Source organism: Lolium perenne, chromosome 5 (assembly GCF_019359855.2).
Source record: "Lolium perenne isolate Kyuss_39 chromosome 5, Kyuss_2.0, whole genome shotgun sequence".
Lineage (NCBI taxonomy): Eukaryota > Viridiplantae > Streptophyta > Magnoliopsida > Poales > Poaceae > Lolium > Lolium perenne.
In genome coordinates, this window is record NC_067248.2 from 31,531,564 (window position 1) to 31,550,497 (window position 18,934).

The 18,934-nt window shown below is 47.7% G+C and overlaps 1 protein-coding gene across 1 annotated transcript; it reads right to left on the bottom strand.

Moving 5' to 3' along the window:
- Positions 1–12,114: 12,114 nt before the first annotated feature.
- LOC139831451 (uncharacterized) lies at positions 12,115–13,374 on the bottom strand. The gene has a single exon (XM_071820729.1). The coding sequence runs from the start codon at positions 13,372–13,374 to the stop codon at positions 12,115–12,117; it is 1,260 nt and encodes a 419-aa protein (XP_071676830.1).
- Between the last annotated feature and the right edge of the window lie 5,560 nt (positions 13,375–18,934).

Here is an 18,934-nt window from a genome sequence, read left to right on the forward strand (position 1 = left end):
CGACGGTTCCTGCCCTCCTTTGGACGCCGGTGAGGTGGTGACCTCCTCCCCCCTCCCTCCGCTGCTCCGGCAGCTGGAGAGAGAGGGGTGGGCTCCCGTTTCTCTCCGGTTTGGTCCATAGGTCTAGGGTCTCGTCTTCGTCTAGTGGCAGCAGTTTGGTGGGACTGGTGCTTCGTCGAATAAGGTGGCCTCGGTCTCTCCCTCACCATGGCGGCGTCCGTCCAGGCGACTCCGTTGAGCCGATGGCCTCGTCTGCTCGCCGTTCCTTTGCAGCGGTGGGCTCTTTGTTTGGTGATGGAACAAGGTTGGTGGTCCGGTGATACGTCTCCAACGTATCCATAATTTCTGATGTTTCATGCTTGTTTTATGACAATACTTACATGTTTTGCTCGCACTTTATAATGTTTTTATGCGTTTTCCGGAACTAACCTATTAACAAGATGCCGAAGTGCCGCCTCGTTTTCTGCTGTTTTTGGTTCCAGAAAGGCTGTTCGGGCAATATTCTCGGAATTCGACGAAACGAAAACCCAGTATCTTATTTTTTCCGGAAGACCCCAGAACACCGAAGGAGAGTCGGAGGCGGGCCAGGGGGCCACCACACGCCAGGGCCGCGCAGGCTCCACCCTGGCCGCGCCGGCCTAGTGTGGGGGCGCCCTGTTGCCCCTCATGCGCCGCCTCTTCGCCTATATAAGCCCTTTCGACCTAAAAACTCGATACCGATTGACGAAACTCCAGAAAGACTCCAGGGGCGCCGCCGCCATCGCGAAACTCCGTTTCGGGGGACAGAAGTCTCTGTTCTGGCACCCTGGCGGGACGGGGAAGTGCCCCCGGAAGCCATCTCCATCAACGTCATCGCCTCCATCATGCTCCGTGAGTAGTTCCCCCATGGACTACGGGTTCTAGCTGTAGCTAGTTGGTACTCTCTCTCCCATGTACTTCAATACAATGATCTCATGAGCTGCCTTACATGATTCAGATTCATCTGATGTAATCGGTGTTGTGTTTGTTGGGATCCGATGGATTCTTACATTATGATTAGTCTATCTATAAAGTTTGTGAAGTTATTGTTGCTGCAATCTTGTTGTGTTTAATGCTTGTCACTAGGGCCCGAGTGGCATGATCTTAGATTTAAGCTCTACACTTATTGCTTAGATTGTATCTACAAGTTGTATGCACATGTCTATGTCCGGAACCAAAGGCCCAAAAGTGACAGAAATTGAGACAAGTGGAGGGGAAGGCTTAGGTATGAGGATCACATATTTTCACGGAGTGTTAATGCTTTGCTCCGGTGCTCTATTAAAAGGAGTACCTTAATTTCCAGTAGATTCCCTAGAGGCCCGGCTGCCACCGGCTGGTAGGACAAAAGATGTTGTACAAGTTTCTCATTGCGAGCACGTACGACTATATATGAAAAACATGCCTACATGATTAATAATCTTGATGTTCTGTCTTAACGCTATTTCAATCCTATCAATTGCCCAACTGTAATTTGTTCACCCAACACTTGTCACTTGTTATTGGAGAGTTACCACTAGTGTAGATAGCTGGGAACCCCGGTCCATCTCTCATCATCATATACTTGTTCTACATGTCACTGGAAGTAGTATCAACTATTTTCTGGTGCCATTGCCACTGTGTTACTATTATCGTCATTGTGTTCTTGTTACTATTGCTCTCATATCACTGCTACTTTCACATCACCCCTGTTACTAGTGCTTTTCCAGGTGCAGCTGAATTGACAACTCAGTTGTTAAGTCTTATAAGTATTCTTTACCTCCCCTTGTGTCGAATCAATAAATTTGGGTTTTACTTCCCTCGAAGATTGTTGCGATCCCCTATACTTGTGGGTCATCAAGACTATTTTCTGGCGCCGTTGCCGGGGAGGCATAGCTCTACTCATAAGTTCACCTGGGGAGTACACTCTACCTCTCTCTCTATTTCTGTTTTATTTTATTTTGTTTTGCTTAGTTTACTTTTGTCTAGTTTACTTTTGCTTAGTTTTTTTCTGTCTTGTTTTATTATATACCCAAAAATCCATAAAAATTTGGAAAACCTAAAAATTAAAAACTGTTGCTATGGAAGAACGCATAACCATGTTGGAGCTTATAGAATTTTATAATAATTACAGAGAATCAAGAACGGGTAAAGTTATGAGTGCTGTGATAGAAAAATTGAATACAATTGCTAAAATCTTGCTTAAACGCCATGATATAAACTGTTGCTCTCAACAGGATACTAAACATCTTAAATTTCAATGTGGCTTTAGTGAGGAAATTTTAATTAAGAACTATAATTGGAATAGCTATATTCATCTTGGGTTCGAAGAGGTAGAACAATTTGTCTTATTTATGGGAGCCTCTGAGATAGAATCCTTCATTGCTCAAAATTATGAAACTTGTGTTGTTTGTAAGGATCTTAAAGATTATGTCTCTTCTACCCTTAATTTTTGCATAGAAAGCTACAGTGATAATCCTTATATCATTGATTATAAAGAGAGACTCATTAATGCACAAGAATGCACTCACAATTTGCAGGAACCAGTGGAAGAAGAAATTGATGAACCTGAAAGCTCATTGGATGAAAAAGAGGAGGAAATTGATGAACCTGAAAGCTCATTGGATGAAAAAGAAGAGGAGAGTGATGAACAAAAGGAGGAAGAATGGATTAGCTACCCATGCCAACCTTCTAATGAGAGTAACTCTTTATCTCTTACACTATTTGATTGTCCTCCATGCTTACCAAAAGAGGATGAATGTTATGTTCCTGTGGATTCTCTTGAAATATTACCTATGAGTAAAACTTGTGAGAACAATTATGCTACTGTTATCTATGATAATCCATGCTACTTTGATAAATCTTATGATAATGCTTTGTTTGTGCCTGATGTCGAAATGCATGGTACTAAAGAGTTTTGCTTAGCAAATGTTTATGATAAATCTCTAGATGATGGTCCTATGTTACTTGATAATATTAATTGTACTACTAATGAAAATGGGATTGGAGAGTTCTTGAATTTATCTATGAGTCCCATATCTCTTGAGAATGATCAATCATCTTGTTATATTATTGATAAAAGTTGGTTTGAAAGTTTTAATCCCACTATTTTTGAGCTTGATAAAAATTATATGTTTGTGGATCATGAAAAGCATGCTGTATGTGATAGTTATATTGTTGAGTTTGTTCATAATGCTACTGAAAATTATTATGAGATAGGAAAATATGGTTGTAGAAATTTGCATGGTACTAAAACACCTCTGTATATGCTGAAACTTTTGAAGTTACTCTTGTTTTATCTTCTTATGCTTGTCACTTTGTTCTTAATGAATTTATTTGTGTACAAAATTCCTATGCATAGGAAGTGGGTTAGACTTAAATGTGTTTTGAACTTGCTTTTTGATGCTCTCTTTTGCTTCAACTCTTATTTCTTGCGAGTGCATCATTAAAATTGCTGAGCCCATCTTAATGGCTATAAAGAAAGCACTTCTTGGGAGATAACCCATGCCTTTGTTTTGGTACTGTTTTGTTGTGTCTTGGAAGTTGTTACTACTGTAGAAACCTCTCCTTATCTTTATTTTATTGCATTGTTGTGCCAAGTGAAGTCTCTAATAGAAGGTTGATACTAGATTTGGATTTCTACGCAGAAACAGATTTCTATCTGTCACGAATCTGGGTATGATTCTCTGTAGGTAACTCAGAAAAATCTGCCAATTTACGTGCGTGTTCCCCAGATATGTACGCAACTTTCATTAGTTTTGAGTTTTCTGATTTGAGCAACGGAAGTACCTCTTAAAAATTCGTGTTTACTGGCTGTTCTGTTTTGACAGATTCTGTCTCTGTTTTTTGCATTGTCTCTTGTGGACTTTAAGCAAGGCTTTCTAGACGTGGAAGGCTGTAGCTAATGTTTTATTGAGTTCTTGCAATGTGTCACTACAGGACCAAGGTGGATTAAAGTTTTTTGAGTACTAACCCCTCTAATGAAGTTTATGAGAAGTTTGGTGTGAAGGAAGTTTTCAAGGGTCAAGAGAGGAGGATGATATATGATCAAGAAGAGTGAAAAGTCTAAGCTTGGGGATGCCCCGGTGGTTCATACCTGCATATTTCAAGAAGACTCAAGCGTCTCAGCTTGGGGATGCCCAAGGCATCCCCTTCTTCATCAACTTATCAAGTTTCTTCTATTGAAACTATATTTTTATTCGGTCACATCTTATGTTCTTTACCTGGAGCGTCTGTGTGCTTTTATTTTTGTTTTTGTTTGAATAAATTCGGATCCTAGCAATCCTTGTTTGGGAGAGAGACACGCTCCGCTTTTTCATATGAACACTTGTGTTCTTCGTTTTACTTTTAACGTTCAATGACAAAAGTTGGAAGCTGTTGCATTTATTGCTATTTGGTTGGAAACAGAAAATGCTTCATATTGTCTTGGATAATTTGATACTTGGCAATTGTTTTGATCTCTCAAGTAGATCATGTTTAAGCTCATGCATCATGTAGTTTAAACCTATTAGTGGAGAACTACCGTAGAGCTTGTTGAAATTGGTTTGCATGATTGGTCTCTCTAAGATATTTTCTGGTAAAAGTGTTTGAGCAACAAGGAAGACAGTGTAGAGTATTATAATGCTTGCAATATGTTCTTATGTAAGTTTTGCTGTACCGGTTCATACTTGTGTTTGCTTCAAACAACCTTGCTAGCCAAAACCTTGTACTGAGAGGGAATGCTTCTCGTGCATCCAAAACCTTGAGCCAAAACCTATGCCATGTGTGTCCACCATACCTACCTACTATATGGTATTTCCTGCCATTCCAAGTAAATACTTCATGTGCTACCTTTAAACCTTCAAAATTTATCATCTCTTATTTGTGTCAATGTTTTATAGCTCATGAGGAAGTATGTGGTGTTTATCTTTCAACCTTGTCATTTACTCTTGATAGACTTTCATAATGGACTAGTGGCACATCCGCTTATCCGATAATTTTGCAAAAAGAGCTGGCAACAGGGTTCCCAGCCACGATTAATCAAACTTCATTAATAATTCTCTTCACATGTTTTGCTCTGATTCATCAGTAAGCAACTTAATTTTGCAAATAGACACTCCTCCATGGTATGAGATTGATGGAAGGCACCCGAGGATTCGGTTAGCCATGGCTTGTGTAAGCAAAGGTTGGGAGGAGTGTCACCCATAAATAAAAACTAAAGTACATGTGTAAACAAAAGAGAAGAGGGATGATCTACCTTGCTGGTAGAGATGACGTCCTTCATGGGAGCCGCTCTTGAAAGTCTGGTTGACGAGGTAGTTGGAGTACCCATTACCATTCGTTGACAACAACAAACACCTCTCAAAACTTTACTTTTATGCTCTCTATATGATTTCAAAACTTAAAAAGCTCTAGCACATGATTTAATCCCTGCTTCCATCTGCGAAGGCCCTTTCTTTTACTTTATGTTGAGTCAGTTTACCTACTTCCTTTCATCTTAGAAGCAAACACTTGTGTCAACTGTGCATTGATTCTTACATACTTGCTTATTGCACTTATTATTCTACTTTGTGTTGACAATTATCCATGAGATATGCATGTTGAAAGTTAAAGCAACTGCTGAAACTTATATCTTCCTTTGTGTTGCTTCGATGCTTTTACTTTGAATCTATTGCTTTATGAGTTAACTCTTATGCAAGACTTTTCATGCTTGTCTTGAAAGTACTATTCATGAAAAGTTTTGCTATATGTTATCTATTTGTTAGCAACAATAGATCATTGCCTTGAGTCACTTCATTCATCTCATATGCTTTATAATAGTATGATCAAGGGTATGTAAGTAGCATGTCACTACAGAAATTATTCTATTTATCGTTTACCTACTCGAGGACGAGTAGGAACTAAGCTTGGGGATGCTGATACGTCTCCAACGTATCCATAATTTCTGATGTTCCATGCTTGTTTTATGACAATACTTACATGTTTTGCTCGCACTTTACAATGTTTTTATGCGTTTTCCGGAACTAACCTATTAACAAGATGCCGAAGTGCCAGTTCCTGTTTTCTGCTGTTTTTGGTTCCAGAAAGGCTGTTCGGGCAATATTCTCGGAATTCGACGAAACGAAGACCCAGTATCTTATTTTTTCCGGAATACCCTAGAACACCGAAGGAGAGTCGGAGGCGGGCCAGGGGGCCACCACACTCCAGGGCCGCGCGGGCTCCACCCTGGCCGCGCCGGCCTAGTGTGGGGGCGCCCTGTTGCCCCTCCTGCGCCGCCTCTTCGCCTATATAAGCCCTTTCGACCTAAAAACTCGATACCGATTGACGAAACTCCAGAAAGACTCCAGGGGCGCCGCCGCCATCGCGAAACTCCGTTTCGGGGGACAGAAGTCTCTGTTTCGGCACCCTGCCGGGACGGGGAAGTGCCCCCGGAAGCCATCTCCATCAACGCCATCGCCTCCATCATGCTCCGTGAGTAGTTCCCCCATGGACTACGGGTTCTATCTGTAGCTAGTTGGTACTCTCTCTCCCATGTACTTCAATACAATGATCTCATGAGCTGCCTTACATGATTCAGATTCATCTGATGTAATCGGTGTTGTGTTTGTTGGGATCCGATGGATTGTTACATTATGATTAGTCTATCTATAAAGTTTGTGAAGTTATTGTTGCTGCAATCTTGTTGTGTTTAATGCTTGTCACTAGGGCCCGAGTGGCATGATCTTAGATTTAAGCTCTACACTTATTGCTTAGATTGTATCTACAAGTTGTATGCACATGTCTATGTCCGAAACCAAAGGCCCCAAAGTGACAGAAATTGGGACAACTGGAGGGGAAGGCTTAGGTATGAGGATCACATGTTTTCACGGAGTGTTAATACTTTGCTCCGGTGCTCTATTAAAGGAGTACCTTAATTTCCAGTAGATTCCCTAGAGGCCCGGCTGCCACCGGCTGGTAGGACAAAAGATGTTGTACAAGTTTCTCATTGCGAGCACGTACGACTATATATGGAAAACATGCCTACATGATTAATAATCTTGATGTTCTGTCTTAATGCTATTTCAATCCTATCAATTGCCCAACTGTAATTTGTTCACCCAACACTATATTGTACATCACACATGTTTTTCTTCTAAAAAACCATGTGCTATGTAGTATGTACTACAGAATATTATCACAACATTGTACATCACACATATTCTGCATTTTATGATCGTGTGTGATATGCATCATTTCATTTAGCACTTTCAGGTTTATGTAGTGAAAGTATTATAGATTTACAAACCATCATATTGGTTATAAACTATAAATAATTTGAACAAAGATAGCTACAAAGTATCATTTTGTAACACATGTTCCCCACGATTTTCTGTCGCTTTCTCCGTGTGTAGCTGTGGTATAACGTAAATAGCCAGTCCTGACTAAAGTATGTGTTATGTTGGCCCGTCTTGTCGGACAGTCATAACGCTTCCCGCTCTTGCATAAATTAGGACCAACATTTTCCTTATCCAGTATCACTCCACTCCACATACCACAAGCGCCTCCTTTTTTAGAACCACTTAGACGACGAAGTCCTCGGAAAAGCATAGTGGTTCATGTTCGGCCATGAGAGGTTGCGGCGGGGTAGGGTTGATGGCCACAACCGGTTGATTCTCAACTGTTTTTCGGAGTCGATGGTATATCCCAAGCGATACTTTCGTCGCCAATTTCGGAGGGGAACGGAGTTGTTCAAGTACATGAGTCGATGAAGTTGCATGCCACCTTCTTTGAGCAAAGGAGGAATTCCATTGCATATCTTGGACATAGCACATTCCAGAAGGTGACCGCTGCATTACGCATGATGCATAGGTAATGCCGGAGTGTGGTGAGAGACAAGCCATCAAGTGTCAAGCGCTTTGTTGTTGCTATGGCTGAGGTGTTTGGTCTGGAGTACTTGAGAGCTTCCAATGTTCAAGACATGGCTAGACTTTTGGCGATCTCAACACCGCATGTGCTTTTCCAGGCATTTTTGCCTCCATTGATTGCATGCACTAGAGGTGGAAGAACTATCTTGCGGCATGAGATTGATAGTTCAAAGGATAGAAGACGGACTGTACCATCATTCTTGAAGCCGTGGCCGACCAGGAGACGTGGATTTAGATTGCAATTTTTGAGGTAGTGGAGGCATCAATCTGGCATGGTTTGGCCTCCGCCACACCTCAAAAATTTTCAACTTCACCATATATATGTGTTGGCACGCACGAAAGCTTCAACTTCAATATTGTTGTGCACATGGCTACTTGGGTTGGCCATACCTCACAAAAATTGCTGCCTCCGCTACTGGCACTAGGGGTGGTGTCCTATTTCACATCATCTGTTGGAGCACATAGTACACTATTTTACATCACCTGAAATTGCAGAACTTTTTTTGGTACCCTAAAAACCGAAAATACACAAAACAAGTGATTTCAAAATTGCATTTTGGTGCTTTAGTTTACATTACCCGTTAGAGATGCTCTAATATGAGGGACTAGATATAACAGAATGCCAATTTAGCTCTATGTCCGATCAACTATGCGGTACATATATGATCAGTCATTAATCACAAAACATATTGTGTTCTGCACCATGCAAGAATTATAAAATTTGTTAATTTTTTTTTACAAAATAAGTCTATTTAAATAGAAAGCGATTGCCTAGAATAATTTCCCCTGAGACTAGCTTGCTCCAATACCACCAAATCATTACCCTGGCGACAGAGAGGCGACGGTTCCTGCCCTCCTTTGGACGCCGGTGAGGTGGTGACCTCCTCCCCCCTCCCTCCGCTGCTCCGGCAGCTGGAGGGGGGGGGGGTGGGGGGGGTGGGCTCCCGTTTCTCTCCGGTTTGGTCCATAGGTCTAGGGTCTCGTCTTCGTCTAGTGGCAGCAGTTTGGTGGGGCTGGTGCTTCGTCGAATAAGGTGGCCTCGGTCTCTCCCTCACCATGGCGGCGTCCGTCCAGGCGACTCCGTTGAGCCGATGGCCTCGTCTGCTCGCCGTTCCTTTGCAGCGGTGGGCTCTTTGTTTGGTGATGGAACAAGGTTGGTGGTCCGGTGATACGTCTCCAACGTATCCATAATTTCTGATGTTTCATGCTTGTTTTATGACAATACTTACATGTTTTGCTCGCACTTTATAATATTTTTATGCGTTTTCCGGAACTAACCTATTAACAAGATGCCGAAGTGCCAGTTCCTGTTTTCTGCTGTTTTTGGTTCCAGAAAGGCTGTTCGGGCAATATTCTCGGAATTCGACGAAACGAAAACCCAGTATCTTATTTTTTCCGGAAGACCCCAGAACACCGAAGGAGAGTCGGAGGCGGGCCAGGGGGCCACCACACGCCAGGGCCGCGCGGGCTCCACCCTGGCCGCGCCGGCCTATTGTGGGGGCGCCCTGTTGCCCCTCATGCGCCGCCTCTTCGCCTATATAAGCCCTTTCGACCTAAAAACTCGATACCGATTGACGAAACTCCAGAAAGACTCCAGGGGCGCCGCCGCCATCGCGAAACTCCGTTTCGGGGGACAGAAGTCTCTGTTCTGGCACCCTGCCGGGACGGGGAAGTGCCCCCGGAAGCCATCTCCATCAACGCCATCGCCTCCATCATGCTCCGTGAGTAGTTCCCCCATGGACTACGGGTTCTAGCTGTAGCTAGTTGGTACTCTCTCTCCCATGTACTTCAATACAATGATCTCATGAGCTGCCTTACATGATTCAGATTCATCTGATGTAATCGGTGTTGTGTTTGTTGGGATCCGATGGATTCTTACATTATGATTAGTCTATCTATAAAGTTTGTGAAGTTATTGTTGCTGCAATCTTGTTGTGTTTAATGCTTGTCACTAGGGCCCGAGTGGCATGATCTTAGATTTAAGCTCTACACTTATTGCTTAGATTGTATCTACAAGTTGTATGCACATGTCTATGTCCGGAACCAAAGGCCCAAAAGTGACAGAAATTGAGACAAGTGGAGGGGAAGGCTTAGGTATGAGGATCACATGTTTTCACGGAGTGTTAATGCTTTGCTCCGGTGCTCTATTAAAAGGAGTACCTTAATTTCCAGTAGATTCCCTAGAGGCCCGGCTGCCATCGGCTGGTAGGACAAAAGATGTTGTACAAGTTTCTCATTGCGAGCACGTACGACTATATATGAAAAACATGCCTACATGATTAATAATCTTGATGTTCTGTCTTAACGCTATTTCAATCCTATCAATTGCCCAACTGTAATTTGTTCACCCAACACTTGTCACTTGTTATTGGAGAGTTACCACTAGTGTAGATAGCTGGGAACCCCGGTCCATCTCTCATCATCATATACTTGTTCTACATGTCACTGGAAGTAGTATCAACTATTTTCTGGTGCCATTGCCACTGTGTTACTATTACTGCTGCTGTGTTACTGTTACTATTGCTCTCATATCACTGCTACTTTCACATCACCCCTGTTACTAGTGCTTTTCCAGGTGCAGCTGAATTGACAACTCAGTTGTTAAGACTTATAAGTATTCTTTACCTCCCCTTGTGTCGAATCAATAAATTTGGGTTTTACTTCCCTCGAAGACTGTTGCGATCCCCTATACTTGTGGGTCATCATCCGGCGGCGGAAGATTTGGCGTTTTTCCCCGGCAACAGTCGCGGGATTCGCCGGATTTGGATCTAGGTCAGCGTGGGGAATGTCCCCGGCCGACTCGCCACGGCGTCAAGTGCCTGTTCTACAGGCCTAGTCTTCGGTTCACAACGCCTTGAAGGCTATGGCGCTGGCCTGGATTTCTGTTTGTCGGTTCTCCGTCGCTCTCTCTGGTGTGCATATCGGCGGCGCCGGCGGACGACGATGGTTTCAGATCGGTTTGTTTGCAGGGACTCCAAAGGACTTACTTGTAATATGCTTTTATTTTGGGGTCCTTTTGGAAAGTTTCCTGGACACATGTCAGTCCTGGTTTTCCTGTACGTTCCACTTGTTGTACTCTGTTTATTTGATTTAATATAATGTGCGGTTCTCTAAAAAAAATCATTACCCTACGACCGATTTCAAATTTGTTTTCCCTTCGTCTCTCCATGAGATAAGGAGGAGAGAGGCGAGGAAGAGAAAAGTATTGGGATCGGGTGACAGAAAAAGAACATTATACAAGGATAGGTCATATAAATGTAGAAGATGTTCGTTCTCATGAAAAAATAACTCAAAGTTTTGAAAAAAAATTATGGGCATACTTCCATTCAATACGAGTAATTTAAGAATAATAAATAGAAAAATACGATAGGTCAGCTGTACTGCTAGGACAAGAAATCCTAGTGTTGACAAAAGCATAGTGGTAATATCCGTTTTGCTACAAACAAACACGACTATATGAATAATTTAATGAGAATAATAAATAGAGCAATACTACTATAGAACACTTTCTATTAACTTAGCAGAAAGCGTATTTGTAAGATTGATTTAAAAAATCATACATATATTCTGTAAGAAACTTATACATATAATTTTTTTTTGTAGAATAATACTATGAAGAAAAGAAACAAACCTGCATACTGAAACGCCTTAAATACAATAGGTATCTAGACAAAATATAACCAAAACTAGGATAACTAATTTGAAACGGAGGGAGTAGCAAGTATCACTATGCTATTGTATATGCACACTCGATCTTGTGCGCTTGTCAAATTGTAGACGATGTAGAGAGCATTAATCTTGTGCCGTGTCGTCCATCATGCAGTACAGGTTCAAGGTAGGAGCCAGACCGGCGGCGCGCGAGTAAGAGCATCTCCACTCGTCTCCCCACAGAGCCCCCACGGCCACTTTTTTTCATCCAGACGGCGAAAAACGGCCAGTCAGGCCCCCGGTTCCTCGTTTTGGTCCGGATTTAAGCCTATTTTCGTCCGGACTCCCCATGCCATCCTCGGTTTCCCGGGGGTCTCCCGGGGACTCCGGATGAAGCTAAACCAACCGCCCACGCCCACGTGTCTCCTCTTTCGTCCGGATTCCCCGAGCCATCCCCTTTTTCCCCGAGAAACGCCGCTTGGGGAGCACACGACTGGAAATATACTCCTCCCCACGCCAAATCTTCCTCCAATCCGGACGAAAATTTCGCCGGATTTGGGCATGGGGAGCGCCAACGAGTGGGGATGCTCTAAGTGGAGAAGGAGCTTTCCCCGGGCTTGATGGGGAAGCAATGCTCGGGGCGTGCCGGCAGCAGGCGGCACCTGCCATTATCGGCGCACGCAAACTCGTCGGGGTTACTCTGCTCGGGGAAGTAGGGCTCGAAGAAGGTGTAGTTGTAGTAGGTGCGGTCGTCGAGAAAGTATACACCCTCCTCAATGCAGCCGGATGGGAAGTCGGCGCACTCGTATGCCCTCGAGCAACCGGGGCCGACGACGAACAGCCGGCCAGCGAGGCTTTCTACCGCAGTCCAAGCGAGAGAGGAGTCTGGATCATCGTGGAGTAGGACGACAGCCGGAGTAAGCGCGAAGAGCCGGATGCATGAGGCGGCGCCGTCGTCGGGCATCCACTCCTTGACCACCATGAGGAGCTGGCCGCGGGACACGACGAGGTATCCGGCGCGGGGTACTGCGTCGTCTGGTTTGTCGCCGCGGCCGGTGCGGTAGAGGTTGCACAACTTGGCGTGAAAATTATCGACTCCCTCCCGGTTCGGATCCGGTTCGTTAAGCACGGTGTAGGTCCGGAGGTGCTCGCCCTTGGTCAGCACGAAGAAGCGGCCGTCGAAGTAGGCGATGTCTTGCGGCGACAACCCAACATGGGTGCTGACCTCTTGTGTCTGGATGGCCATCTGCGAGCCCAGGCGCCAGAAGCAGACGTAGCGCCAGCGGTTGACGCGGCCTTCGGGTGTGACCACGTTGAGGATGGCGCCGGCGACGCACTCCTCGTCGTCAACCGCCGGCGCGCGAGAGAGGGTCGCGGCGAGCATCATGACGGGACGGGGAGGCCCCCCGATCCCCGCCCATCTGAACGTCTGGATGGCTCCGTTGTGGTCGTAAACCGGCTTGCGGAACTTGGTGATTTTCCCGAACTCGATGTCCGGCAGCGGGATGCGCTCGCCGGTGCGGACGTTAAGCAGCACGTGCCCCTCTGTTCGGCGGAGCGCCAGGAACGCCCACATGCCCTCGTAGGAGCCGAAGAAACGGGCGCGACGCGCGTCCTCCGGAAGGTCGAGGCCGTGCAGGGCGCCGCCGGCGAGGATGCAGGCCACGGACGGACCTCGGGCGAGCGGGAGGAGGAGGCATGGGAGGGAACGCGTGGGCGGCCCGACGGGCGCTATGCGCCACGACTTGCAGCAGGCGGCCATGAAGACGCGGTCGAGCGGGCATGGAAGGCGCCCGTCGATTTGTTGGACGACATCGTCCGGGAGCTCATCCCACCGCGCCGCCGCCATCAAACTAAGCCGAAAGTCGACGATGTAGCCAACAATGGTGCGAGAAAAAGAACAAGATTCCTTCCGAGTTACTCCTCCAAAGGGTAAACCCCGAGTCCACGATGTAGGGCTAGTGTCGTTGCCTAATCGACGGTACCCCGGAGGAGGGATCCTCACGAGGGGGAGAAGAAGTAGGGGCCATAGGGCGGAGTGCACACGGGACGGTGGTACGCGAGTTACCCAGCTTCGGAACACCTGCACGATGACAGGGCCTACTGCTGCTTGTCTGGAATTATCTGGCGCTTTCGCGTTGTTACAATGAGTTGTGGTTGTCCTGAACGTACACGTGAACGTGAACGTGAACGTGCCTCTAGGGCTCCCAGGATCCGGCTTATAAAGGCGCACGGATCTAGGGTTTACATGGAGAGTCCTAGCCGGATTACAGGTCGCCTAACTACGGTACAAGGTCTTGCCGTGTACGTCAAGGATCTGCCTTCCTCCCTACGTCGTACTGGATCCGGGTTCCACATGGGCCTCCATGGATCCGGGTTACTCCTGGGCCTCCATGGATCCGGGTTACTCCTGGGCCTCCATGGATCCGGGTTACTCCTGGCCTCCATGGATCCGGGTTCCACATGGACCTTCACGGATCCGACTTCCTCCGATGGTCGGTTGGGATCCGGCTTCCCTATCCTGGGCTGGACTTCATCCTTTAGGATCAACAGCAACTGGGCCGTCCGACGGGCCACACGCCACATCGCCATCTATGGGCCACCCGGGCTTGTCGGATCTAGGCACTGTCGATGGTACACCCATGAAGTATACCCACAACAGCTAGCCATACTATATCTGTCTCAAGGTCGGCGAAAACTCGGGCACAAACCGACCCAGCTACGCTACGATCATACGGACAGACTCCTCTTCCTAGACACGTACAACTTAGATGAGGTTGAGAGCGGTTACATCCCACATTTACAACTGAGCTAATAACACTACGCATACAACAACTTGTGTCTTAGGTGCAAATTCATACAATAAGTTGAAAACTGGGATGAACTGGTACACAAAGTTGTTATGCCTGTGCAAATGAAGACAAAGTCGTTTTGAGGCTTTTTAAACAGTAGGCTCAAAGAGCCCGACTTTGAATTAACAAAGCCATCAACCGGCCAGGAAAACAACACAGCTCCAACAACACACACCGACACCGCTGGGGTTACCAGCTTACAAAACAAGCACATATCCGAGCGAAAACGGCACCCAAAAACAACAGCAAACGACTACCACCAACTAAGATAAACTTGAAAACTTGAGGTCTTCGTCTCGAGCAAATGAAGAACGAAGGGTGTCGCCGGTTTTGAGGCTTACACGTATCAATGTTACTTTTTGGAAAAAAAACCCTGCATATTGATTCTATCGCAAATAACCTCGTCCACGCATCGAGAACCTGAAGCACCGGTACCGACCATCGCGCTGCAAGGCCCCTGCGAGAAGGTAGATAGGGATGACGCGTGCAAGATGTTGGCCCGCGAGCACGATGCGGTGCAGTTCACGTTGCGCCGTACGCCCAGCTCGTCCACCCACGAGCACGGCGCGCCGACGGTGGATCTATTCGTGGCCTATGTAGAGCAGGCCTGCGCGGCGACGCTGGGCTTCGCACCTTCTCCACCTCCGCGCGGTAGGGCTTGAACCGGAAACGCGTTGAGCTCCTGGAGACCGCAGGGAGTAGGAGGAGCCGGCGGCTTCTGGGAGTCCTCGGAGATGTCGCTGCCGGCGAGGGAGAAGACATGTAGCTCGGTGGCGTCGAGCAGCCGCGCGGGCAGGAGGGTGCCTATGAGAATGTTCCAAGAATGGTCGAGGTGGCCCAGGTGCTCCCGCCCCAGGTCGGCGGGCAGTAATCCCGCGAGCTGCGTGTTATGGAGGACCAAGCCGATGACGTCGCCGGGAGAGGAATATGGCGAGTGCGAGGACTGCGGACGACGTGGCGGTGACCTGACACGCGCCGTCGAGGACATCATCGGCTGGTGTTCGGGAGACTTTCCGTCGGTGCCACGAATGCCAAAGTCGCAGTTCAAGGCAGAACAGGTCGCTGCCTCTCATTGCCGCCACCCAGCTCGCCGTCTCCGTCGCCTAGGTGGCTCGGTGGGACTCCACAAAGTCCTCAGCGCCGGAGTTGCCAAATCGAAGGAGCCAGTAGGCTGCGGTGCTCTACGTGCCGCTGACGGGCGCGTTGCCCCATTGCGGTCGTGCTCGTTGCTGCTTGCTTCGGCTGGAGGTGTGTGCTACCTGCTAGGTCCCTGCTTGTTGCTTGTAGCTCTCATGAGACGGATGCACGGGTATATAATGAACACACCGATGCAAAATTACTCATCAATCTTCTTGATTTGTCATTTGTGCTTACATTGATCAACTTGTTAGTTGAGTCTGGGCTTGTGCCCGGTGGCGCTCGTGAAGAACACTAGAGAAAGAGTCTGGAGAGTGGAGATCCACGGTACACGGCGGTGCGGGCTTGGGACTAGGCCAGGACGCTGCCTGGCCTTACAGAGCTGACAGTGATGGGGTGTGCGCGAGGCAGCGCTCGCTGGCACGAGGGAGGCCAAGGTGAGAATGGCCGTGGCGACACCGTTCCGACACCTCCTCCATCTGCCACTCCTCACGCGGTGCGCGCGCCGGAGCTCGTACATGGCGACGGGGCCATGACGTCCGTTCTCGACGATGGTGTTTGTGGCGGCGGTCAAACATCCTCCTCAGCACTGCAAAAGCGGCGCGGCCGATGACACACGAGGGTGCGAACTGGTACGGGTGGATTTTGGGAAAGAGAAGCAGGTCTAATTAGTGATAGAAACATATGTAGGGTGTTTATCGAAAAATATTAGTGCTATGTGTCCCACTCAGAATCGTTTTGGATCGATTTGCACCTGTATGACAAGTTTATGTACAAGTTTACCCCAGTTTTCAACTTGTTGTATGAATTTGCACATATCACGCAAGTTGTTGTATGTCCAACGTTATTAGCTCTTTACAACTTCAAGGATTTCCAACTTTTGCTAGGGTTATGCTTCTTTAAATTTTTTTTAACATCCACTCTATGATGTAGAACATTATACGATTCTATAGCCTCCATAAAATTAAAATACTAGATGATCCGTTGCATCCCAGACCTAATGTTGAAGCCAACACCATAAGCCTTACCTCAAGAGTCGCGAGAAACCAACATGTAGATTGTAAAGACGATGGCTTGACATGTGAACTTATTTTTTTTCGATAAAGAGAATATATTAATATTATACCAATTACACCCAGCCTCTGCAACAACGCACCACCCTAATGGCACTACGGATGCACACAGCCAAAAACAAGAAAGAAAACTAAGAAAAAAAGTCCCGCTACAATATCTCGGGCCTAACAACAGCAATACATCCACCGCCAAGTCAACACCTGAAATACAGACTAGTCCCCGCTCTCAAAACAAATGCCTCCACCAAGGACATTGCCAGGCACAACCAATTAAGGCCAGACCTTGGGTTTTCACCCTGAAAGGTAGGACTCTGCACTTCACCTGTGTTGTCGCCCCCACTTTCATACCGCTGCTGTGAAGCCCGAAACACCAAGCAAGTCCCTCAACATCGCAAAGACTTGAACCTCCCTTAGCTAGTCCTCCCCTCTGACCTTCATGAAATTCTCTTCTTCCGACTTTCATCATGGATCCATAGTCACTTGATGTCAATCAAAGAAAAAGAGCTTCGCGCCGCTCCCTCCAGAACCAAACGGTCGGAATAAAAACATGGGTGCGCACGACCGAATACCTCCGATCCAACAAACTCCAGGCAAAAGCATTGTTACATTCATCGGCGGAGCCTTCCGGAACTCAACACTCCGGCCAGATCACGAGTCCAGGCCTCCGGTAGGTCCTCCTCTTCACGCAAGAGAGGCCCTAGGACCGCCGCCTTTATTCAGGTCGGACCGCCACGTCGGCGACCATCCCGGGCTGGCCACTCCAACCCACCACCGGCGACACCGACGCCGGCTTCCAAGCTCCTCCATCACGCCGCCGGAATGCGGTGATAGATCGATAGATCCACCACCACCAACCGCAGGCCGACCCTCTCCGACGAAGAAGATGGCCACCTCCACCGTCGTACCCAAGGCTGCTGCCCCGTGCGACCTCGTGACGCGAGAGAAACCCGAGATCGCCTCCACACACGGCCTAGAGGCGGGGGGAAAGTGGCGCAGATCATGGCCTGGCCGCTGCCCGCCACCAGCCCCTCCAGCGTGCTGCGGTGATCCGGCGGAAGGCAAGGGGCTGCGGTGATCTGGCCGTCGCGCAGAGGCCGGGCCGCCGCCGCCGCCCATCACCAATTCCGTCCGGCCGCAGTGAGCGTCGAGAGATCCCGGTCGCCGTCCCAGCGCGGCAACAAGGAGAGGCCGCCGCCGCCGCCACGCCCCGCGGCCTTTGCCCGGTGGCGCTACCGGCGGCGGCGGCGGGGTGAGTTTAGGGTTGGGAGGGGTTGGGTGCGGGAGGGCTCCTGTGCGGGAGGGCTCCTGTACGTACCGGTCCCACATGTGAACTTATGTGAAACAACATAATCATTTTATTTGCCTTTGAGATTCATTGACCTTAGAGTTGTCACCGACACTACGGGAAAGCAGGGCTTTGCCGTGCGCCACTTTGCACGGCGAAGACGCCTGTATGCACGACAACGGCTTTGCCGTGCGTGCACTCACGGCAAAGATTGCCCGGCAAAGTCTTCGACGGCAAAGCCATCTTTGCCGTGCGCATGCAAGAACTGCATGGCAAAGCCCTTTGCCGTGCGTTGCCATCGCTGCCGTGCGTGAGCATCTCTGCCATGCGCCACATCTTTGCCGTGCGCCCCACCTTTGCCGTGCGCCACCATTCATTGTCGTGCGCCACATCTTTGCCGTGCGCCCAGCCAGTGCCGAGCTGCTCACCTTTGCCGTGCGGCCTAGCCCTAGCACGCACGGCAAAGGCCCCTACAGGCACGCCCCAGACAGCTCCCAGGCTTGCGCCACGTGGCGCCTTTGCCGTGTGTATGCACACGACAAAGTGACCAAAAGTCCTTTGCCGTGTGCATACACACGGCAAAGGCCCCTGGTTTTTTCATTTTTTTGCTGCTTTTCATTAATCCCTGCATTTCAAAATTGCATTTCACATATATATAACATATACAACATATATATTCACCATAGCATCACCAAACACATCAACAACACCACAAATACATCGAGCACACATAGTTCATGCATAACAAAGTGCAATGTCCATTATTACAATCCATAACAAGTGCAACATCCATAACAAGTGCGAACAATCCATTACAACGACGACGAGTGCATGAAGACCATGCCATCAACCTTGTCCTCCTCCATTGCTTGTGCCCGCCTCATCGTCATTGCCTTGTGACACATAATCTACAAGGTTTGATGGAATTGGCATTTGTCATTTGCATAATGATCACTTGAACAAGCACAAGTAGCGGGTTGGGCACAAGTGTAGGAGGACCCACCGCGGTTCATGCTCCGGATGATATTCAAGTTGTTCACGGTGACAGGTGTCCCCGGGCTC

Bases quoted from the DNA above. Each gene is read 5' to 3' on its own strand.
- LOC139831451 (XM_071820729.1), bottom strand. From the start codon at position 13,374: ATGGCGGCGGCGCGGTGGGATGAGCTCCCGGACGATGTCGTCCAACAA.